This window comes from Scomber japonicus, chromosome 1, assembly GCF_027409825.1.
Source record: "Scomber japonicus isolate fScoJap1 chromosome 1, fScoJap1.pri, whole genome shotgun sequence".
Taxonomy (NCBI): Eukaryota; Metazoa; Chordata; class Actinopteri; order Scombriformes; family Scombridae; genus Scomber; species Scomber japonicus.
The window spans coordinates 29,845,257-29,869,310 of NC_070578.1; the positions used below are offsets into that span (position 1 = coordinate 29,845,257).

Sequence of the window (24,054 nt, forward strand, 5' to 3'; positions counted from 1 at the left end):
ATAGATAGATAGATAGATAGATAGATAGATAGATAGATCTTAAGGTTTTTTTGTATTTTTAAGTAAAGGTAAATATGCTTTGATAAGTATACATGGTCTGAAATACTAGATTAGGTTTTAGGGTTGGAACAGGGCCCATTTGTTCCAATTAAAGAGTTTTTTTCTAAGTCAAACTGAGGGGCCCGGGATAGGGGATGTTGCATGCTGTATAGATTGTAAAGCCCCCTAAGGCAAATTTGTGATATTGGGTTAAAAAAGAAAAATTACTTGGCTTGAAAAGATCTTCAAATCTTAACCATTGTTCATTTAAAAGTATGAAAACTGATGAAGACTTAAGGTCACAAGAATATCTTACAAGGCAAATCAAGCGAGGTGTCCAAAAAGCAATTTAAAAAGTTAAAATATTAAATAGCCTGATTATAAATCTCAAACACGTGTCAAGTAAAGTAGACCTGAAACCTATATTCACGTCTCCTTTAACCGACTCCAAACAGTATTACAGGATATCAAAATGTTATCTCACTAATTCTATAATCCTGAAACTCTATCCTTAATTGAGGGGAAAATCTGAGTAAAATTAGGCTTTCAATCAAAGGTTCAACACTTCCACCTAGTGGCACCAGTTAACCGCTGCGCCATTGACCAAACAGTATCAAATCCTCCACAAGCCCACTCCAATGAAGAAATCTATAAGGAATCATTCAGGGCCCATTATTACTGCATTTAAAATGACTCTCTTTGGATTACAATTAGAGTTGAGGAAGAGAGACTCATAATGGTACAATATGCTATGGATGTCAGTCCAATACTTACTAAAATAGCTGGATGGTATATAGTAATAATGGGCCAGTATTGGATGCCATTATTTGAATAAATAACAATTCAATACATTTATATTTATTATTTATTTGTTACATTTTGTTTTACAAAGTTGGAAAAGCAATGTTTAAGTCAAGCCTGATGTTGCCTTACACATAAAAGACTCATCCCACTCTCTCCCACACTGTGAGGCATACTATACAGACTATTAATTAAACAGCATTGGCCGGGTAACAGTATCAGGACTGAAAAGGTCGGGTCGGTGAATCTCCACTAGCAACAGGTTCATTTGTAGAAACATAAAGGCATCATCAGTATGTTTAACAAAGGAGGATGACAGCACATTTCATCCCCAGTGGTTACACACGAAACTCATAACCAACAACAAATATTATAACACATTGCACATAGTTTTGGTATAGTTACTACATTCACATGTACAGTAAAATGACTGTAATTATATTGTCTTGTGTCTGACATTCTTATCTTCTTATCGTATAATCATCAATGTACAATTATCATTACAATTAATTTCAGATTTGATACCAGGGTCAGAATCACTGATATTAATAATGATACTTTTTAAAATTCATTAATTCATTTTTCATCATTATTATTAAGGTGTACAATCATGCAGGGGGCAACAGTGCATAATAGTTTATGAGGGGAACTCTCAATTCCTCTCAAACTCTCAAAAAGCTACCTGACTTAATATCTTTAATACCATTTCAATAATCTGGCAAACATTCAGTTTTGCTTTCTTTTTATTTACTGCTCACTTTATCAGATTACTGCTAAAAAACAAACATGTTTATCATGGTAAAAAAAAATGTTTATGTGTAAATTGTCTGAACTAATGAGGTAAATGCTGTGTGAATGCACACATTCATCAGCACAAAAGTGTAAAGAGTTTATATTTGTCCATGTGCTCACTGCTCAGGGCATAATTTAATCTGAGATCAATGCATACTGTATTTACACTGATCCTATTGATGCTGGTATTTTCTAAACATGCCTTAAGCAAAACCCGCCCTACATGTAGTTATAATACTTTATATAACGATTCACCCACAACTACTTCATATAAACTTTAGTGCACTTTACTGTGCTATGACAAACCATTAAGCTGTAATGCAATTTAGATCAACTAAACTGGAAAACAGTAGTACAATGTTTTCATGTCTTTTCATTTCTTAGAAATGAGTGACACTGTTACAGCAAAGTAACAACACTGAAGTGAAAGCAGTGGCAGTCTATTCTTTTTTTTTTTTGGTGGAGACAGTTTCATCAGTCTTGATCACATGATAATGAGCACATCAGCACAAAAATTGAGGCACACCACAATTGAATTCGTTGGTTTGAATGACTATCACATATCATATTTTTGCTGACATTAGCTATCAACCACATCCCAACTTCCTGCTTACATAGGAAATAAATCACAAGACTGAAACAGGAAATGTGACGAAGCGGGGACAGTTGAAATCTATAATTACATGCACAGACTTTAACATGACTGACTTAGAGTGAACTTAATGCACAGATGTACTGGATGTTTTTGAGATGTGTTTGAAAAAGTATTGTTTTTCCTACTAAAACAAGACATCTTTTTTGGGGACTCTATTAAAGCCAGTTCACATGTGCAGACCATGAAAACTACATCTCTGTCCCTGGGCCTCCAGTCGGTTTGAAATTATGCTTCTGCATTTTTCCACAATTCAAATAGAGAAGTAAAGGACTCAGTGTAGATATCATGTTTTAATAAGACATAAAGTGTCACAGTGGACGAAACAAGACCAAAGGTGAATACACTGTAAACAATAGCAATCAGCTTGTTTAAATAGTGGGTTGTCAACAGCCTGTTACATCAAGTGTGGAGATACACTGATTTTTTTTTATTGGAAAAGTGCAACAGCATAAAAAAAAATCCTCTACCTTTTGTCATGACATCCATTCTTTTCTTTTTTTTCTTTAACCTTTTTTTGGCAAAAAACATCTTAAGGCATGAGGGAGTCAGTTTACATTTCCCCAGTTTTACTAAACAAATGTCAGAAATGGTGCATTATGCAGTTTGTAAGGAAACTACAACTAAAAAGGATTGCACTAAAATCCCAAAATGTATGAAGTGAACCCAGATCAGTAGAAACACTATTAATAACAATTTATGAAGACCAACAATCCAGCTGAGCTTGTACTAAAGAACCAGAGTACTGTATGAAATACAAAAGTGAAGGCACAAGCAGTGCTTTTATTAGAGACAAAATGCTGTCAAACTTCAAATCAAATGTAAACATGAAATATTTGGAGGTGAGGTTAAACTCACATGATTGAATTAATTACAAGGTATCACATACACACAGTGAGGGAGGGCCCTTTGTTTCCAGTGGTGGTTTCCTCAATTGTGTCAAAGGTCAGAGGCAGAGATTTTGTTTGCAGATCCAAAGCATGTTTCAAAACTAGGCCAGTGATAAAGAGAGGACTTTTCCCCTATACCCTCAGGCTCTCGGTCATTCATAACTTATCATTAAGTGGTTCCTCTTCATATAAAATCCTCCTTAAAAGAAATTATATTGAGAAATAATTCTCAATTAGGACATTTTAAAAACAAGCATATTAAAAGAAATAAAAACCAGCTACTGTTATCATACTTCCTTTGACATGGCAAACTTTAAAGTTGGAAGTAACAGTGTGGCAAGTGTGTCTTTTTATAATGAGAACAGTTTGTCTTTATGTACAAAAGTCACCCACACACGTGGGAGCTGCAGTAGTTGGCACAAAGCGTCCAGGTCACATGCTGACCAGTTGAAATGACGACTGGTCTTCATGTCAACCGATAAACGTGAGGCCAGCCATGACGCTGAAGCCTAGCAGGATGAAGAGTACCTTGAGAAGCTGCTTCCCTGGAGAGTTGAGCTCATGTGGGAGGATCTCCAAAAAGGTGATGTAAACAAATGTGCCTGCAGCGAGCCCCTCTAGGACAGCCTGGATTAGGGCTCCAGCTTCTAGCTTGGCCTCCATCACACCAATACCGATGGCGATGCCTAAAGGTGACATTACGGCGAACACTACGATGTAAGCAATCACCCACAGAGGACGAACTGCGCTCTGGACCAGCTTCACCGACAGGCTGAACACTATGATGCTCTTGTGGACAAGTATAGCAATGCAGATCTCTAAAACCTGGAGAAAACAAGAAAACAGGTTTTAATGGTTATCTTTCATTACTTGTTCAACATCATATCCAACAAGTCCACAACCCCTGATGATAGACTGTCCATCAACATCATAATCTTTGTGTAGGTATTCTATGTTAGTCGTTTAGTTGTAACAAACTACATTTACTCAAGTACTGTAATTAAGTACAGTTCTTAATTTATCCATTTAATGCTACTTCATATTTCAACTTCATACATTTTAGAGAGAAATACTGTACTTTCCACTACATTTATTTCACAGCAGCTATTGTTACTAATTACTTTTCAGATCTAAATTTCCCAGTAAAAATAGATTGATATTATTTAGCAGATGATTATGTATTGTATATTTGTAATTCATTTAGATACCTTTGTCAAGATCTGTTTTCACTTTGACATTAAAGGATCTCAATCATCTTTTATTCCACTTAGAAACACAATAAAACATGACACAATGCACAATGAGTAATTTTACTTTTGATTTTAAGTACATTTTGCAACTAATACTTTTACTTTCGATTTTGAATGCAAGACTTTGCACTGTGCTATTACTACTTTTACTCAGTATTGTCTCAGTATTTCCAGTATTTTATCTGCCACTGTCTGATTCTGAAAACATGGTTGAATGATATGAGGTTATACATCATGAGATAATATCTAAATAGCAGACATCTATTTCTCTCTGATACAGGAGATTATATCATTCATATTTCCCACGTTTAGGTTACTGATTAGGGTAAAAAATAATCAAAATAATAATAATAATTTTTTGGCAGTTAACAAGAACAGACGAGCTGATGCTGTTCAACACGCACCTGAAAATCTGGCTTACCGTTTTTTCATACTTCTCTTTGATTTATGCTCTGCTGCACTTATAACCACACCTAATAATCATAAACAAATCATATCACTGAAGTAAGGTTAGAACTTCAACTAATGCAGGTCAGCAAAGACAAGATTCTTAGCAGGTAGTAAGATACAGTTTAACCATGGGATTTACACAAATAAATAAAGCTTTTATATATATATGATCTAAATACATTATTTCAACATACTTATGGAAATGTCAGCCAGCTACCCAGCTATATATAAACTAAAAAAAACTACATTAAATGAGGATGTAAAGTCCCAAGGCAGCTCTGATAGTATGTTGCTGTTTAGAGATGGTCTTGTGACTGGAAGATGTAGATTTGAGTCTCATGACTGTGAGATTCCTGCCACAGAGTCCTGAAGCCGCACACTGAAACCCTCTGGGCAAGTGGTGGTCTAAAGGTTAGAGGAAGCAAGCTTGTGACTGAGGGTCGCAAGTTTAATCCCCCAGACCGGCATGTATAAATCTGGGTGGGGAAAGTGAACAAACAGTCCTTGCCCCTCCCATTACGATTAATGAGATGCCCTTGAGCAAGGCAACTGCTCAAGCAGATCAGATTGTGGTTGTACTGGGCTGCTTCCCGGTATGAATATGGAATGTGAACAAGGTGTTACTGGAAAAGAGAGCATTGCTCCCAGAGAAATTCCCCAGAATAGATAAAAGTTTAAAAAAAAGGTATATAGGATTTCAACTTTTCTCAGACAAATGTTTCCTAAGGCCAAGACATGACCTTCAAGCATGAAGAACCAGAGAGGCAGAGTTAGATAAAAGTGTGGGAAAACAAAGAGGATTATTTAGGTAGATTTAACACTGAGTACTTTCTCTCTTCTTACCTTTGAGTCAGTGCTCTGTAGGCCTATGGCAAGACCCTCAAAAACAGAGTGGAGCGAGAGAGAGAGGAAGAGCATGAAGGAACGGAAGGGAGAGTGGGCCTGAAAGTCAACATGGACATGATGGCCGCTGCTCTCCAGATCAGGACTCGAGGATATCCCATGCCCATGGTCATGCCCGTTTCTGTTGTCGTGTATAAGGGGTGCCCTCTCGTCCCGAGTCCCTACCATTTCCTTACAATTCAGGACAAACCTCTCCAAGATGAGGACCATGAAGAAGCCAGCAGCCATGATGAACTCTGGGAGGGGGAAGTCGGTCTGTGTGAGAGCAACATATAGAGATTAACTAGTTTGCAGGTTTAGTCTGGTAAAGTCAAGAGAGATTTTAATCATATTTCAACACAGTTAAAGCTGCTGTTGCGGTTCTATAAAATAAACATATATACTTAGTTAACTACAGCAGAGGTACCCAACCTTTTTCTGTCTCATATTATCCCAGCCATGTCAGATGAGCACAATTAACCTGACATCAACACCTACCATCATCTTCCAAATGAGATCTTTTGAATTGATTTTTAAAATTAATGTTTTTAATACAATTCACCCCTGTATTATCCTCTGGTTAGAAGTCACTGCACTACATTATGCATAACGTGCATGGACATATTTGTTCTCTAAATTGTGTGTATCATCATAATTTATTTTGTCATTTAAACAATAAAACATCATAAAAGGTGAGTCCAGAGTGATGTATTTTATCTGACCAACAGCCTAAAACCCCAAATATTCAGTTTACTAATTTCCAAATATATTTCTTCAACATATTAAAGGAAATGTCCATGATAAAAAAAGCTGTACACAAATAAAATAAAGTGAATTACTATTGATGCAGATCTAATATATTTGAGGTTCTTTCAAGACCCCAAACTTGTCCAGATCTGTCTAGAGCTGGACTTACCTCCAGCCCTCGAGCATCCAGTGCGATGCTGGCGTCCGACAGATAATCTGGAATGATGTCGAGCAGACATGCTGCCAAGAAAACCCCTCCGGCAAAACAGCTGATCAGACTCAAGACGGTGCGATGGGTCTCTGGAAATGTACAGATGAAACATGTATTTTGTTGTAAGATGAATGAACACACAAGGGTAGATTTATTACAAACAGGAGGATATTTACTTGAATGTAAAAGAATTGTTTCCAATTTTAGGCTCAGCTATGGAGTGTCTGACTCTGACTTAGTGAATTTCTTTTAAAAATGATATTTAAAATGTTCTAACTTGGTAAATAAAACATTCCAGGAAGCAAGAAGTGAGAGGTGAGGCAATTTCAGACTGATTGATGGGAGATCATGTGACACATCAGCATCATAAAGCGAAAATGAGTCAGCACACTATCGAAATTGACTCCACTGAAACACACGCAAGGATGCTATAAGAGAGAAATGATACTTTCACTTCCATCTCACAGAGGACAGACAAAGTCCACCAACTGACTCCCTTAATTTGGCTGAGTTATACATAATTAAAATGTAACCATGTCTTAGGAAGGCTTTAGGCTTTATCCTTATCAGGTGACTCCAGCCCAGGGTTGAAAGGAGGGTTTATTAATGATAGTAAAGGACCTTACACATATAGCTTAACAGAAGAAATAATTAGGATATAATGGTGCAAGAAGTAGTAATACTTATGTGTGGATGTTTTATGACAATAAAGCAGTAAAGCATGTACATATTGAATGGTATTTGTTATTATGATCAATGGTTGTAGTTTATCCACCTCATTATTAATCAATTTATTATCTCTCTCTCATCTCCCCAGCTGTTAACACATCGTTGGTGGTTTTTCTAAGTCACAGTTGATAAAATCGATATCAGATAAGAACTTCTACAACTCCTGTCTACAGCTTAAAATGATTCACTTAAAACAGACGACTAATGTCAGAAAGCTCCTGTTCTGCTCATCATTGATGGGGCTGTAACACCAAACTACATTGAACATTTTGGCAATTTAGCCTTTTACCTGTTTGTCTGTAAACAGTAACTGACTGTAGAGCAAAACTAAAAGCTGCAAATGAAGCTTTGGCTTTCCTACTTTAATTCGGCATTGGTGTAATAAAACTACAAGCGATCCAATAAAAACAATATTTACTTTTAATTGACATGTTTCAACCTGGTTACTGAGATTTTTAGGTTACGTCCATGTGTGACATTGATAAAAGCAGATATGTATGCAGACTTATTGATTGAGGTTTATTTTACCTACCTGACCCATTTGTTTGGCTGAACCACTTGACTCGAGCAGGGATGAATCCAAAAAGAAGAGTTAGGAACAATAACCCGACCAGAGCGCCTATTTTCACCTGCAGCAAGTACTCCATGTTGAGCTGTAAGGTGTCAGTTTAAGAAAAAGCTTCACCACCAAACTCTACTATCATCAGATCAGGTTTAAAGCAAGCCGAAGCTCGCTCGACGACAAGTTTCCCCTCCTGTACTGAAAGCAGCAGCGACCATCATGTTGTTATTATACACTGTACAAAGTGGACCAGACACCCAGGCTACGGAGGCTGAAAAGGGTACAAAAACAAGTTTCTAGAAAATCATGAGAAAGTGCGCCTCCTGTTGACTCTTTTACATTACAACACTTTTTAGTAGCAACGCCTCCAATCTGCAGGATTTTCTGATTGGCTGATTTCACTTTGATGAGAACAGGGAAGGATATATTCATATTCAATCTATCTGCAAGATAAGTTTTTCAGATAGGAGGTTTCGCGTTTCGACCATAAATATTAAAACACTTTTTGTTAAAATTGACATTTATATAATTCATAACTTGATTGTTGTCAACTCCATCTGACACATTAAAACGTGTGTTAATGTTATTTCAATTTGATAAAGTCCGCAAGAGTGCTAAGTATTTAACCTAATAATGGTGTTCCATAGCAGAGTTATGTTATAAAATGCAATTATATACATATTTGTTGTCATTTTACACTATTTTGGATAATTTAAAACATGTCATTCAAAATAACTTCATTTTGTATATTCATTTTTAATATTAAGTATATATAATATAATCAGTGTTCCCATGCAAATAAGACATAACTCCATCTAGGTCAATATATTTCAGGGTTGTTGTTTTTTGTTTTATATATATATATATATATATATATATATATATATATATATATATATATATATATATATATATATATATATATATATATATATATATATATATATATGAATGGTCAGGGTGGGGAAAAAAACCTCTGAAGCAGCAGAACAAAGTGTCTGAAAATGATCTAGTGGGCCGGATCGGACCCCTTGGCTGGCCAGTTCTGGCTGGTGTGCCATATGTTTGACACCCCTGGTTTAAGCATTCAGAAAAAAAACTGTAATTAATCTTTTAATTACATGATTATAGGTAATCACAAGTGCATTTTCTTTCCTGCTGCCTTGTGACTTTTTTAAATATAATATATAACCAGCAGATGGCATCCTTTCTTCAAATTTCAAATGTTATTCACACGAGTTGATGATGTAATTTTCCTGCGCCGGATATATTGCTCTCCAGCAACCCCAAATGCTGATGTGTTACAAGAAATTGAACAGCAGCGACTCTCATTTTTCTTGTTTTTGGTACAGTGAAATAATATTGGAGTGCAGAGGTAGCGGGTCAGAGGTCCATGTCAAAGAAGAGGAAAGAAGAAGAGAGCAGCACCTGGTCTGAGAGCGAATGGCGGTGAGAGACTCAAATAAGCAGGATCTGACAGACTCTCAGCTGCTCACTCATTCATTTCTACACTCACCTTCATATTTACTGATCACACTGACTCAAATGCTTTGAGAACAAACACTATAACACAATATGTTTCTATGAAGAATATTTAACAAATCTGAATCATAGTTGTAATCAATTAAAAGAAGCCATGTGACAGCAGTCAGCAGTCAGATGCCCTTATAATCAGTGAAAGAGGTTTTTCCTTGCTGTAATCATTCCCCCTGTTCATACTGGCTGGGTAAAGATCCCGTTCAAATGTGCTTTCAATTTAAGTGATCTACAGTGTGTCCCTGCAGTCATTTTGTGCAAAAAAATATTGTATTTAAAAGTTGATCTGAAGCTTATCTAAGGCTTCGTCAGTCAGAGTTAGTCATTTACAGACTCTCTAGCATCAAAGTCACTCTTTGTGACATCATTTACATTGTCAGTGCATTATGAAGGGATCTTCTAATGGTCATTATATAAGAGGAATGATTACAGCAAGAAAAACTGAACCTGTTTCAATTTAGGGCACCTGACTATACTTGAAACATTGTGTGTGTGTGTGTGTGTGTGTGTGTGTGTGTGTGTGTGTGTGTGTGTGTGTGTGTGTGTGTGTGTGTGTGTGTGTGTGTGATATGTTTTATGTTGTCCACAACAGTCAACCAGTCAACAACCCAAAGATATTCTGTTTACTGTTGTCATGATATGCTTTGTAATGAAATTTTATTGCCAGCAGAGAAGAGCCAAAGTTCAAAGGTGCATTATTTGCTGTGCTAGTATTTGTGTGATTCATAATATCATGTGAAAGACTGAATCATCGCCCAGGCTGTATTTCTATCCTAAGATATGAGGACACACAAAATTAATAAATCAAGTGAGGTCAACTTTCAAATATTGAATAAAGAAGAAAAATCTGAAGTTGAAACTGAATGAAGCAGATATTACATAAGTTCTTCGTGAATGCCAACACACTTCTTGTGGAATTTGGCTCATTGTGTCAAAACTACACAAGAGCCAAATAAGACTCAACACTTAGATAAACATCTTACCTCTATGTCAAAATGAAACTCAACAATCAAAACCTAACAATCCTTTTTCAAAATAACAAAATGTAAACAAAATTAAACACATAAGCACCATTTGAATTACTCCTTTAAAACAGCATCAATACACTGATACACTTCATAAAAACACTGCCGTCTTTAGTTCTTCGTATACCTTTTTAAAATGTTTTCATACAAGCTTTTGTGAAAGATTGTTCAATACTCACATTTCAATGAACACAGAAATAGAAAAGCTTCAGAAAAAAAAATACAGCTTATTTTTTGCCATTGCTTGTTTGTACAACAACTACAACAAAAACACAAAGAAAAGTAAAATTACAGAACAGTAATCAATACAACATGTTTCTGTAGAAATACAGAAATAGAAATAATTACAGTACACTTACAATGCAATGGTAAACAAAAAATAGCATTGTAAGGGACTGTAAGGGATCTGGTGGATGATTTATGGATCCCGCCTTCTGTTAGGGTCTGGCCACATCACCTCATCGCATCACAAGCAGTGTCATACTTAGTTAGAGGAAAATATTGCCTTGTGTGCCATATCTAACCCCGGGCTGACCCCACCTCTGTGTCTCCACATGCCTCTTCGATTGCTTGCAGGAGACCCGGGGAGGCATGTGGTTGGCGTTCATACACTTTCCAACGCCAAGCCGTAAAGAATTCCTCAATCAGATTGAGAAATGGGGAGCCATCCCAGAAGACAACAAACGTGGGCTGCTTTGGTCCATCCTGTTAATTACATTATGACAGAAATGTGATTACGTGTGCAGTATTGTAGCGACCTAGGGTGGCATGATGATGATGAAGAACTCCCAGCAGACTAATGGCGCCACACATAGCGATATTTCCCCTGCGCTGCCTGGAGACATTCACAACGGCTCTTTGTCCTATAACATTTCAGCCTCGACGCCTGGTTTTAGCTAGATTAAATCCAGCTTCATTAATGAAAATGAACTCATGAGGCTGTGCAGCTGCGTCAAAGTCCAGGACTCTGTGGAACAGAGTAACTCTATGGTGTAACTCATAACACAGGACTACAATGTTTTATTTTTCACACAAGCATGGGAGTAGGGGGTGGGTGGGTTGGGTTTAGACACATTCAGTCAAAAACTATAAGGTAGAGAGACCCCCACCCCCCAACGTGAGAGTGGAGGTACCTGTATAGGTCACATACTGCTATTTCTGAATGTATTTATGCAGTACTAACAGGATGCAATCTACTGCCATTACTGTATTATAACATAATTACTTTCTTGCACATAATTATAGCAAAGGTCTTTGACTCTAACACTGTTCCTCCCAAATTCGGCCCTGTACAGTTGCATCATCGTAAGTTGGTGTTGACGTATGTTGTGGCAGAATTGATTTTGTGTGATCTGCAATGATTTGCTCTCGTACACTAAACCATTAAAACCAGCACAATATGGCCAGTTCCTGTTCATGGGTAATTTGAAGTTGTCTTAAACCCTCAGCAGGTGTCAATGGTTAGGTTGTTTTTTATGTACCATACTATCATACACAGTAACATCAGAACTGTATTAGCACTATACCTACTTTTTTGCTCATTGAGGAGCATAGACCCAATATTTACATACATCCTGCGATGCACTTGGACACGTCACCAGTGATAGTACCTGGGGTCATTAGGGATTTTGGGTCTTTCAACTTGAGACCCCTATACCAAGGCGACCCGACTGGAAGTGATCAGTTCCCAGCCTGTGTCAGTGAAGCTTTAGATCATGGCTTGTCCCTTGTGATCCACAGCCACCTGGAGGCCTTTTCCACCGCCTTGGTGGCTTTACTGATGGCTTTCTAATATTGTAGGTGGACATTGTATATTACTGTAATGTAGAATGTTGCTGTGTGTTGTGTAACTATTACATAGGGACAGTCCAGTGTAGAAAGTTGAAGATGTATCTGTTCTCCAGTCCAAATGTCCATTATGGATGATACTGTATGGTGCCTCAGCTCGAGTCTCTGCCCAGCCTCCCTCAGTGTCAAGACATGATTTATGACATGGTTCACCATAGTGGCCATAATGTTGTAGGAAATATGTTTCTGTCTACTGCCTGGTCCCCTTCTTTGTTTTTGTATTCGTATTCCAGCCTACTCCTGTCTCTCTTCCTCTTCCTTTCAATCTCACTACCTCAAAAGTTGCCTTGCAAAGTTCTCATGAAAGAGTTGAGCTTACCTGAGGTCTGTTTGTTGTGCACAAGCTCAGACTGATTGGTGTTTAGTTAGTGCACAAACAGTTTCATGCGTGTGTGTGTGAGTGTTTACAATTTCAAATATGTTTTTCATTTTGAATAGAATTTTTTCCCAATGATTGCAAGAGATTTCATTCTTTAAGAATGTTTTAAAATGTAAGATTCATTGTATAGTGTTTTGCGTGTGTTGCAGAATTGCAAGAGGCATACTTGATTGCTAAAATCACTTTCTCTCATTTTCCTCCTTGCAGCCCAAAGGGAAGGTTGGCACAAAGGGAAAGAAGCAGATCTATGAGGAGAACGAGGGGACTCTAAAGTTCTACACACGAGTCATCCTCGGAGCTAATGTAAGAACCTCGACCCTAACTTTGTGTGTCAGTCAAAAAAAAAAGTAAATGTCAGTGACATGGACAATGTAGTCCTTGAATGAATGATTTATAGTTATCCTTCCCATTGGATTGACGCTTGTACATGAACTTGTGTAACTACAGTCCAGCATGTAATTTTTTTTTTTTTAATTAACTTGTTTTGTTTCACTGTATAAAAGCCGAACTTCAAACTTTACATTTTTATATCTTGTTTAAGCTCCTTGAAATAGAGCACTGAAACTTTTTTTCAAACACTGCTCTTCTTCCACAGGCAATATATGCTGCTGTAAATCTTTTGATGTTCTACAGTTCATCCACATTTTGGACATGGGTGAGTGCATTTAAACAAACTACAACATCACTAAAAATCTCAAAATTTGTTGACAAAAAAATCACAAATCTTCCTTAATAATTTATTATTTGTTTCATTGTCTTTCTTTCCTCCTCCTCCAGCTGTTTCTCGTGTTTGCACTATCAGTGTACATCGGGAGTTACCGCTCCATGTCTGCTATGGCAAAGCCAGTGTTTGCTGACGATGGAAGTCTCCTCGATGGAGGAATAGACTTAAACATGGAGCAGGGAATGGCAGAGTAAGTAACCAAAGGAAAGAATACTATTCATGCTCAAAAAGGGTCAAAAACAGAATATCAGGATCCTTCTGAATGCTGAACATGTGAGGTGAAGAGTTCACTCTACATGTGGATTGTGTGAGAAAGAGAAATATGTTTCCAGGCCAAATACAGCAGATACTTCATAAAAATGAGTTTAAGTGTAAAGTAGATTAAATGCAGATGTTAACACCAGGTGTAGAAGAGTCAGAAGGCCAAGTGGAACTCACTTTTACAGTTTTACAGGTGTTTGATTGCTAAAATATGTATAAAATGTGTCCTCGAAAGCTTGAAATTAAGCTTTTGAGCAGTAGCAAGAGGTTTATTGTATTGTTTTTGCCCTTGGTTTTATAGCAGGCAGAGTATGCACAAAGTCTGCCCTGGTGGAACAGGTTGGGGCTGTTTATTGGGGGGGGGGGGGGGGATCACTGAATTTATGTTTTTAATTTAGATGGGCCAATATTTAAGTCCCCCTGGACTCAAAACTGTGAGGTTTTGAGGTTTGAGATTCACTATGCAGGATGATTTATGTGTTTGATTCATCTGCTGAATGGGGAAAATGTATTTGTGCTCTCCTTGAATTTCAGTGTAATACATGTACCTATGAGCATGATTTGTGACATCACAATTAGTTAGGATTAACACAGTGTGGTGACCACTCTTGAAGTGCCCCCCTCCTCACACTTTACACCTCAAAAAAAAAATTAATTAATTATATTCAATAATTAATTTATATTAACTTATCGCTGAAGTACAAGCTCAACACACATACTACAGAAAAATATGAGATGCAATTTAAAAAAAAAAAAACCTGAAGTCATAGATGGACACGAGACTACAAATGCCAGACTAGTCCTTACACTGATGCTCTAGTCTGATTGTAATTCACATCTCAGTGCAGCACACCATGCCAAATATCATTATCACCATCATATACGACCTGTATGAGGGCTATGTGCAAAACCATTACAGAGTATGTCTGAAAAAAACGATTACACACACGTATACCAGAAGAGCCCATTGACGACTGTTACTATCAACCATTTCTAGAATTGAATGATCACAGAGTGCCAGGTGAGGTGATGTGAATGTATAAGGAACAAAACATTGACACTAGGGCTGGGTGATGTAGACAAAATCAAATATCACGATATTTTAGACCAGATACCTCGATATCGATATTACAACAATATTGTAGAGATGACTGTCGATGCTTTCACAAAATATTTACACTATAAACAACACCCACATAGTATTTAGTTGTTTTGTCTGATTAAAGAAACCCTGACTTCATTGTGATGCCCCATCACTAAAACTAAATCTACACTGATGCAGAGGAGCACAAAGGTTTTTCTCCATTTAGATGGAAACACTTTGTTTTTCAGTGACATTTTATTGACAGTGTCTTTTTGTTTCAGGCACCTGAAGGACGTTATCCTGCTTACAGCCATAGTACAAGTGCTCAGCGTAATCTCGTCTTATTTCTGGTATCTTTGGCTGCTGGTAAGAGCTCCTGTAGAATATATTTACTCCGATGAGTCCGGTTACATAGCTGTTATCTAACAGTCAGTAGTTTCAACAGTTGTGTCTCATTGTTACTTATGATGTTTCTGCCTGATTCTTCTATTTAATTTTTAATAATTCAATCTTGTCTTGTGTGTGACCCAGGCCCCGGCCCGTGCCCTGCACCTGCTGTGGGTAAACATCCTGGGCCCCTGGTTTACAGCAGAAAGCCCCTCAGCACCAGAGGAGGTGAACGAGAAGAAGCAGAGAAGACAAGAGCGCAGACAGATGAGGAGATTCTGATGCTGCAGAGCAGACGGAGCAGTATTTTTGTACACAGAATCTAATATACAGATAGCATGGAACTCATAAGTTATTCAGGAAGAAATTTTGTTATTAAGTTAAACTCAACCCAAATCTGATAATGTGGAATCTTGTTTTCCATGTTTGTTTTCTTTCTGTTTTCTCCTGTAATCCAATTTTCTCCCCAAATTATGAAATGAAATGTTCCCTATTTAGATAATGTCACGGTCCAAATATCATTTGTCCTCATGCAGAGATATTAGAGTTTTGCTATTGCACAATGCCGTCACACTGCCCCCCTGCAGATTTCCATCAACCCCACCCCCCCTCACAGCAACCCCCCAATACACTGATGAAATGATGCCAGAGGCTCTTCTGTCATGGCATGTTTTTATTTTTATTTTGTAGTTTTTGACAAATGTAACAGAATTATTCAGCAATCCGTCATTACAGAGCAGAGAGATTTTGTTTGTGAGCTATTAAAGTCTTATAAAAAAAATCAACTGGATAGAATTCAAGTTTTAATAGGAAAATGGGAACATTTTTGCAATAAAAACTTCCTCCAATGTGTGGAGTCGATCACGTGTTTCAAGAAAATAGTTTTTGTTTGTTTTTTTTCAAATTTGTCAGAAAGGCTTGTTGCTGTTATGAAAGTTAAATCTCACTGCTCTCCGTTACTTAAAAAGCTATTGTATACACTTTTCACCAGGAGGCTAAATCTTGCTTATAGTGCCTTAAAGTCCCTCTGCAGTCACAGTTGTGTTACATCACTTCAATGTTTGAGCTTCACTGTAAGGAAAATGATGTATGATGAGTTTTTACATTTGCATATTCATAGATTTGGGATTTTTCAGGGAGGAGAAGGAGGTGTTATTTTAGAAATTTTAAGGTAATTGTACTTTTTTTTGTGTAAAAACCATATTAGACACAAATTTACTCAATGCAGAGTATTTTAATATATCTTGAAACATGTTTACAGGGGATCTTGAATTAAATCATTTCAGCAGTGGAATTTTTTTCTTTTCAAAGTGTTGGGTCCACCGCCAACCACTTTTCTAACATCAAGGCTTGTGATGTAGTTCTCAGAGTTAATGGGGGGATTTTAGCCTCCTAAATCAGACGCAGGAATGTTTGGCCAAAGTTAAAGTCTGTGCTGTGCTCTAACGGCTGTGACAATTCACCTTGTTGAGTCCGAAGTTGTGTCGAAACTAGTAGAAAAATGTTCAGTTCATTTAAATTGCTCTGCATTCAGTCTTAATTGTGTGATTGTGTTAGAAAAAAAACATTAAAATGTCAAACTGTGCAGCACATTCAGCAGATGTATTGTATATTTTGTTTTCTAGCATATATTCCAACAATTTTATGAGAATTATTAAACATCATAAATTACAATGGAAGTCTATGAAAGGAACAGACATCATTTATCCTACACACCCCACTCTAACTTGTTGTGATACCTGTTGTACTTTTGGTGCAATTTAAGTCTAAAGTGAAGGCTTTTATAGCAGTTTTCAGCTCTCACCAGTGTCATGATCAGTCAGAGGGGAGAGCAGAGATTTATTTTTCAACTTAGAAGAAAAAAATTTAAACTTACTCCCACAGTTTTAACTCTCTGAGCGCATATCATAGCTTACAATGTTACCACAAGCCTCTTCTCTCTCAAATGTAAATATATTTCTCTTGTCAGCCATTACATCCTCTCCTACAGGGGTTCAACACACACACACACACACACACACACACACACACACACACACACAGAATTATTGATTACAGTTGTTGAAACAGGCAATCGTCATAATTGTAGATCTAATAATCTTCAGATATTCACTGCGTCTCCTCTGCCTGTCTCCTGCAAACTTTACATAAAGCACAACAGACCCACACAGGTGTGTCCACTTCACCGATCACACCTCTCCTCTTTAAAATAAGTGCAGACAAATAGTTCATACAAACATGAGCTTTACTCTATATGATGTGTGTTATCAGTATTACTGCTTTGTAAAGACTGCATACCTCTTCTATCCGTCATATTAATACTTAGCTTATCTATAGGGTTGACATTTTGAAATATTTCAAATGGTGGTGTTTAATATTGTGAGTCACTGGACTGTTTCTATAGCCTCTGTTGTCAAGTGCTTGCTCTGTAAATTAAAAAGTGGGGTCTTGACCTGCTCTGTGTAAAAAGTGCCCTGAGACAACTACAGTTGTGATTTCACGCTATATAAATAAAATTTAATTGACTTTTTAATGTATTTTCTTCTAAAAGTAGCACGACAGGGAGGACATATGATTGCTAATCTTTGAAAATGAGAGTCACATGAGGTAAGAGGAGCAAATCAGGGGGCTTTGGAAAATGCTAGACTTTCTAAATAACACACACACACACACACCTTGTCTCATGTTATTTTTTTCCAGTTAACTAAAGCTTATAGTTAAAAAAAATGAATTAAAATGTATTCAAATATAACTTCTCTTGAATCCATTGGTTTTAGTGTTTTAGACGGTTTACTTTATTACTAATATATTTTAATTGTATACAATGGATTATTTTTTTGTTTCAAAAAGAAGTCCAGGCGTCAAATTAAATACTTTTTTACCACATTACACAGCTGTTAAAGCCTTGGCTGTATTTCAAATCTGTGTGTAGTTTTGTGTGGGAGTGTGTGACCTCTTTCAGTTAGGAGTTCTAGGTTAAAATGGCAGTGTTTGTTAGTAGTCCAGTGGCAACACCTGCTGTTTGTGAGTATTTGTGATTGTTAGCCATTAGACATATAGTATGTATTTTTTGTAAAAATTTGTAAGTAAACATCCCACATTTGTTTGTAGTAAATAGCATGTTTATTTACTTTCTTTATTGGAGGGAGGGTAAGTTGACTATATTTCTATTGGTACTTTTGGCACTTTTTGAGGCGATACGCTAATGTAATTTTAGTCTTGGGTCAATCTGAACTATACTTCTTCAGTTTAATATTCAATTGTTATTTCACTGTTTATAAATTATAGTTATAAATAGTTTTACCTTTTTATTGTTTTGGTTTGGGGACCAACCTTTAACCCCCTGTGTTGTGCTCCAAACCCACCTACACTGGGGTGTGACACTAAGTGGGGGCTCATCCATGCTCTTTTTCTCAGGTATTCTAATCATCCTCGATTGGTAATTTTGCTCTTTTGCAGTGTGTGTGTGTGTGGGGGGGGGGGGGGGGTGGGGGGGTGTATGTGTGTGTGTGTGTGTGTGTGAGAGAGAGAGAGAGAGAGAGAGAGAGAGAGAGAGAGAGAGTGTGTGTGTGTGCGTGTGTGTGTGTGTGTGCGTGTGTGTGTGTGTGTGTGTGTGTATGTGGGGGGGTTACAGTATGGAATTTGAAATGGATGAATTCATAAGAGGTCCCACCCTTTAAAAGTTGGGCCGATGCAAAAAAGCAGATTTGTTTTTGATTATAAGTTTCTTTGACATCTTTGTCTGTCCCATTTAACATACATAAGACAAAGGTCAGAATTATTTTGTCAGTGAAGCTGATGGAGGAGGGGGTGGTAACTACACCAAGGCCTCAGACAGGTGGTGCACCTCAGGGTCTGGAGGTGGAAGGAGGCTGCCATGCAGGCTCTGAGCATAAATCCAATAAGTCTTATACAGGCCCAAGTGGATACTGAGGATCTGAAACTGGCTCTCCACCGTAAGGAGGTGCATCTGGATAACAAAGCCCATGAGGTTGACCTCATGCACCTCTGGATAAAAACCATTCAACCCGAAAGTCCTCAGAACAAACTGTCTCTACTCCTCCAGTATGCATCCTTCTGATTCATTTGAGGTTAGCAGGCGCATCACATTAGTTCCTCTAGTAAGTCTATCTAACACCTTATATTTGTCAGCTGTGTCACTGTCTGTTTTGAAATCTTTAATTTTCTTCTTTATTATGAGCCAATGTTAATGTCAACATTCGAGAAGCAGTTTATTTAGCCAGTAATGACCATACTTTCAGCAGATTACATCAGCTGTGAGTGAGATGCTGAAAAGGGTGTGTCTGCTGTCTTGTGGACCTACAACCCACCCACTTTACTACATGACACATCCCCCTGACCCATAACTATCCCACTGCTCATGCCTAAACCTAACCAGGTGGGTGTGTCATGTAGATACTGCTTCCATAGATAGACCTACTTGAAGATGCTTGATAATGGCATGTGGAACTATATAGTTTGTTGTCTTTGGGTTGTGAGCTGCTGTCATTACTCAGCTGAAGATAATTTATCTGTGCTGTCGCAATAATACTCCAATCCATTGAAAGTTGGAAGTTGCTATTTCTGAGTTGGTATTCCCGACTTCCAATCAAAAAGGCATCCCAATGCATCTGCTTGGGAAAACATGGACACCTGCAGCAAGCTGATATTTGGGGGTCCGTGTACATGCAAGGTTTCATTCCAACCCAACTACAGCAGCTGCTTTAACAGATTAACATAGTTTAATAGCGACAGAGGAGGAGTTGGTACCGCACATGCTCACAAAGACTTCTATCAAGCACAAATCAACTGAAAGGAAAAACCAACTAGACTTACTTGTAATGGAGTATTTTCTTCATTTTGTTCTTTGTGCTTTGATTTTGAATCAACATAAAAAAAACCCCAGCTTGTTTAAAGTTTTTCCAGTTGCCCTAAAGACACAAGTGATGCAGTGTCATAGATTTTGTGGTAGCTTCAGTCTTTAGTGAGACAGCTAGCAGGTCCTTTTCTTTGTTCTGTTATAAATATGAGTTATGAGACTGAATGTCACAAAGATGAATCAAGTGTGCAGCCATCATCACATTAGTGTGACAAAGAACTGCAACGCTTCAAACATCATTATCTCTTCTTTTTGTCTTTTTTAATAGTAGCTCTTGAAACTGTTCACATAGTTGAGATTAGATTAGAGGTGACAAATCAATGCATAGATGACAGTTTAATCCTCAGATACTGAAGAGATGGTGCACAGCTATATTCAACACATTTATCTTCATCTTGTGAGATGAGCCTGGTCCTCGGGGGGGTGGGGGTGGGGGGTGGGGGTAAAACTATGTTTATTATCAAGTCTACTAAGTGATTCTATACCGTCAATCCAAGTGTTGACAAAGTGTATTCACTGATGATGTTCAGACTCCAAAGAGAGTGAGTGGGCTGCTCTCAATATAATTACAGATTTCTCATTTTGTTACATCCCAGCTTTCCCAACTTGACAGGCTACAACCTGCAGTCTTCAGGTTTGAAGAGGAATCACTGTTGTGGTGTGAATCCTGTTGAAAAGGAAAATACAAAACAGTGAGTCAACTATACTGTAAGCTTTAATCCAATACATACAGGAATTGAAACAGCTAATTTTACCTAGACTTATACTTTTCCTAAAACACCAATAACCCCACAAGCTCTTTCAAAATGACTGCTTTTACTTTGGCTGTGTCCTGCCCTCCTTCATTCCAGCCCTGTGGTCCTATACTGTCTCTATTATAGGGTTATAAACAAAGTAACCAAAATTAGAGCAGCACGGCATCCAGTTGTCAGGGCCAATCCCAGATGTGGGCTTTGAGAGGGACCATGTTGCAGTGTAATTTAGCACTGGGGCCACTCACTCGCACGTAACCCCACCCCCTCAAAACTCACACACACACACACACACACACACACACACACACACACACACACACACACACACACTTTGTTTTCTGTAGGAAGATATTTTTAAAATTGGGACTTTGGTGATATCTTTAAAAAAAAAAAGACCTGAGATTTAAACTATTGTGATTTTTCCATATGCAAACTTCCTTCCTGCAACACAAAGTAGTGAGATTTATCCGAAAATAACCTACAGCATGTGAGCGTCCTTGTCTCAGTCGCTGATTTAAGATGGAGAGAAAAAGGAAAAAGAGGGGGAGAGAGAGGTTCTTGTTTACCATGGCAATAAAAAAGGGTTCATCCTGACAAGATGAAATAAGGGAGGTGAAACTGCATTCCACTTTCAAGGCTCATAGCGGCTGAGAACTGGTTTGCATGCTATTGCCTAAAAAAAAAAAAAAAAAAAAAAATCAACAGTCCAAACTACAAAAACTGAGAGAATACAGGAAAAGTTAACAAAAATCCCACAATCTGAGATAAAAAAGCAGGAAACGAGTCAGAGTGATAAGCAGACACAAGTGGAGCCTTTTGTCTTGTCTACTGCGACAGAAAGTGGCCTTCACATTTAAGATCCCTTCAAACTCACAGAGCCAGACAAAACAGGAAATTGGGGGGCACTTGGGCAACAGTCGAGCCTTTGACCCCTGAACTGCAGTGCTCCCCGTCTTTGAAGTGAAGAGAGAGAATCACAAGCAATTACATGCGACACAGAGTGTGTTCCCCTTGGACATTCAAGCCTCTACTATGTAAACAGAATTAGAGTTGAGGGTGTTGGCTTTTTCAAGTTCATCATCTCTCCTCTGCTTCGATCTTGTTTTGACTCTCCCAGCAAACTGACCCGACCCAACAGTTTGAGTTGTAGTGAAGGAGTGGCCGGTATCAGTACATGATGACGCTCTTGGCAGTTATTTGAATTTCTTTTAAAAGAGCTTATATAAAAGCAAGATCAAGCCACTTACAGTTTCTTTCTCTTTATTAGTTATGTTTTCTCTTCCATCACTATTCCCAGCATCATCTTTTAGCTGTGGATGACACCAGCCATGCAGCGTTCAGCTCCCACCATGGCCTTATAAGGAAGATATGAGGAATTCCTGCTGCATTTGACTGGTCTATGTGTATATATGTGTATGTGTGTGTGTAATGCATCATGAGCATCAGACTCTGTGGCAAATACCCCAACCTCTGAACTGAGTCGATTATAACAAGCTAACAAGAAGGATTAAATAACCAAGCAGTAAAATAACAAATTAAAAGCAATAAAAGCAGTAACATTACTAAAACTGGGTCAAAACAATTCGTATTGAGTGCCTTTGTGGGTAACAATAACCCATTAATATTTTGTGGGTGCTATATTGACCCAAACTGGGTAGAATTTTAACTTTTAGTGTGTAATTTCCTGTCTGTTAATTTACCACAGGACTTGGGAGAGTAATATTATAGTATCAAATCTTCCTAAATGTATATTTAACATGTGGCACATTTAAAATATTGGACTATAACATATATAATGATGAATTTAGTCGTCTGCACATTAATACGTTTCTGAGAATGAGCAACCTTGTTTGCAGCCTGTAACATAAATTAAAAATAATGCAGAGTACTTTTATGAGCTGTGCCATCAAACTGTTTCTCTCGCTGTACGGATACGAACATCAAAGCTCTGTTTTGATAGTCTGTTGTTAATATTTATCTGTCAAGTTCCACAAAATGTTGCTTTCCTATTTGCTGCATCTCCAAACACTACACTGATCCAGATATTTCTTTTCACTTTAAATGGACTGGATGCTTTTCTCAGTTAGTGGAGTCATGGCGCCGAGACCCATGACCATAATCATGACTGCAAGAACTAAACATTTAACAGACCTGGATACCTTTAGATTTACTGTGTTTCTGATGTAATCTGACAAAGTATAAAAATTAATCATAACAATAATATTAATGTAGTATTTATACATTTCTTTTCAAGGAAGAGGCACAGATGAAGGGAAAATACTGTAACATGTATACACACAGGGATAAATCTGTCTGAAGGACACAACAGGAAAGTTATAACAAAAATATAAAACAAGTTAACAAGGCCAGTTAATTAATTATGAATAAGAACAAAATTGTATTATCATGTGGCAACATATCAGAGCACAAATACGTATTTGGAAGTCAGGGGAGCAGTTCTATAAAAAAAAAGTGAGCTGAGTTTAATGGGTCAATAACAGACCTGATATTTAAATGAAAAATTGTTTTAGAGTTCAGGCATCAGTACAGAACTTACTCTACAACCTATTTGACTCTGGAAACAGGGAAAATCAAGAGCATCATGTCTGAAACATCCTGTGGACCTCTAGGTTTGTTTTATTCATCAATCTTAGTTCAGACTTGTTAGGTTGTCTATATTAAGTTACTCACTGTCCTCTGCCAAATCCTCAAAGGCAAGGTTATGACCTTTCAGGCATAAAAGTTGTGTTTTGTACATTTAAATTGCTGGCTAAAGCAGCCCAATGCAGCTGCCATCTCACAATGAAATACTTCACTGTTCGAGTGCGTGAAAATTAGCCTCACGTTATTTTTGATTTACAAAAACATAATTTACATTAGGTTCTTAATTGATGGATTTGTGCAGCTGAGGTGATTCTGAGGTGAAGGGCAAACCAACAAATCAGCAGACAGGCAGAAATGCCAAGTTGATGATGAATGTCCTGCTCAGTTATTTTACAAGCAGGAATTTTTTACATTCTTACACACTCAGTGTTTGTAATAACTTGTACATACAGTCTCCATATTAAGTCTTGTGACAGCACTTATTTCAATGATGCATATTCAGGCAAATGTTTTCACTGAGAAATACATGCATGAGCTTGCTACATGTCACTGTGTCAGTTCTGCTTT

At 37.6% G+C, this 24,054-nt stretch overlaps 2 protein-coding genes across 2 annotated transcripts; one reads left to right on the plus strand and one right to left on the minus strand.

Moving 5' to 3' along the window:
- Positions 1–1,518: 1,518 nt before the first annotated feature.
- Positions 1,519–8,227, minus strand: slc39a1 (solute carrier family 39 member 1). The gene is made up of 4 exons (XM_053317162.1): positions 7,976–8,227; positions 6,673–6,803; positions 5,718–6,032; positions 1,519–3,999 (listed from the first exon to the last, which is right to left on the minus strand). Exons 1-4 carry the CDS (start codon positions 8,088–8,090, stop codon positions 3,646–3,648), a joined length of 915 nt encoding a protein of 304 aa, XP_053173137.1. The 5' UTR covers positions 8,091–8,227; the 3' UTR covers positions 1,519–3,645.
- A 1,063-nt stretch (positions 8,228–9,290) lies between these two features.
- On the plus strand, positions 9,291–16,848 carry tmem208 (transmembrane protein 208). The gene is made up of 6 exons (XM_053322489.1): positions 9,291–9,454; positions 13,001–13,096; positions 13,389–13,448; positions 13,571–13,707; positions 15,144–15,228; positions 15,394–16,848. Exons 1-6 carry the CDS (start codon positions 9,449–9,451, stop codon positions 15,529–15,531), a joined length of 522 nt encoding a protein of 173 aa, XP_053178464.1. The 5' UTR covers positions 9,291–9,448; the 3' UTR covers positions 15,532–16,848.
- Positions 16,849–24,054: the final 7,206 nt, after the last annotated feature.

What these genes read in the sequence shown, in the direction of transcription:
- slc39a1 (XM_053317162.1), bottom strand. Translation starts at nt 8,090, where the DNA reads ATGGAGTACTTGCTGCAGGTGAAAATAGGCGCTCTGGTCGGGTTATTG. An exon ending in CAGCCAAACAAATGGGTCAG is followed by an intron (nt 6,804 to 7,975) that starts GTAGGTAAAATA and finishes GTACATTTCCAG; the next exon opens with AGACCCATCGCACCGTCTTG. An exon ending in TACAGAGCACTGACTCAAAG is followed by an intron (nt 4,000 to 5,717) that starts GTAAGAAGAGAG and finishes TGTTTTCTCCAG; the next exon opens with GTTTTAGAGATCTGCATTGC.
- tmem208 (XM_053322489.1), top strand. An exon ending in ATGGAGCAGGGAATGGCAGA is followed by an intron (nt 13,708 to 15,143) that starts GTAAGTAACCAA and finishes TTTTTGTTTCAG; the next exon opens with GCACCTGAAGGACGTTATCC. An exon ending in TCTGGTATCTTTGGCTGCTG is followed by an intron (nt 15,229 to 15,393) that starts GTAAGAGCTCCT and finishes TGTGTGACCCAG; the next exon opens with GCCCCGGCCCGTGCCCTGCA.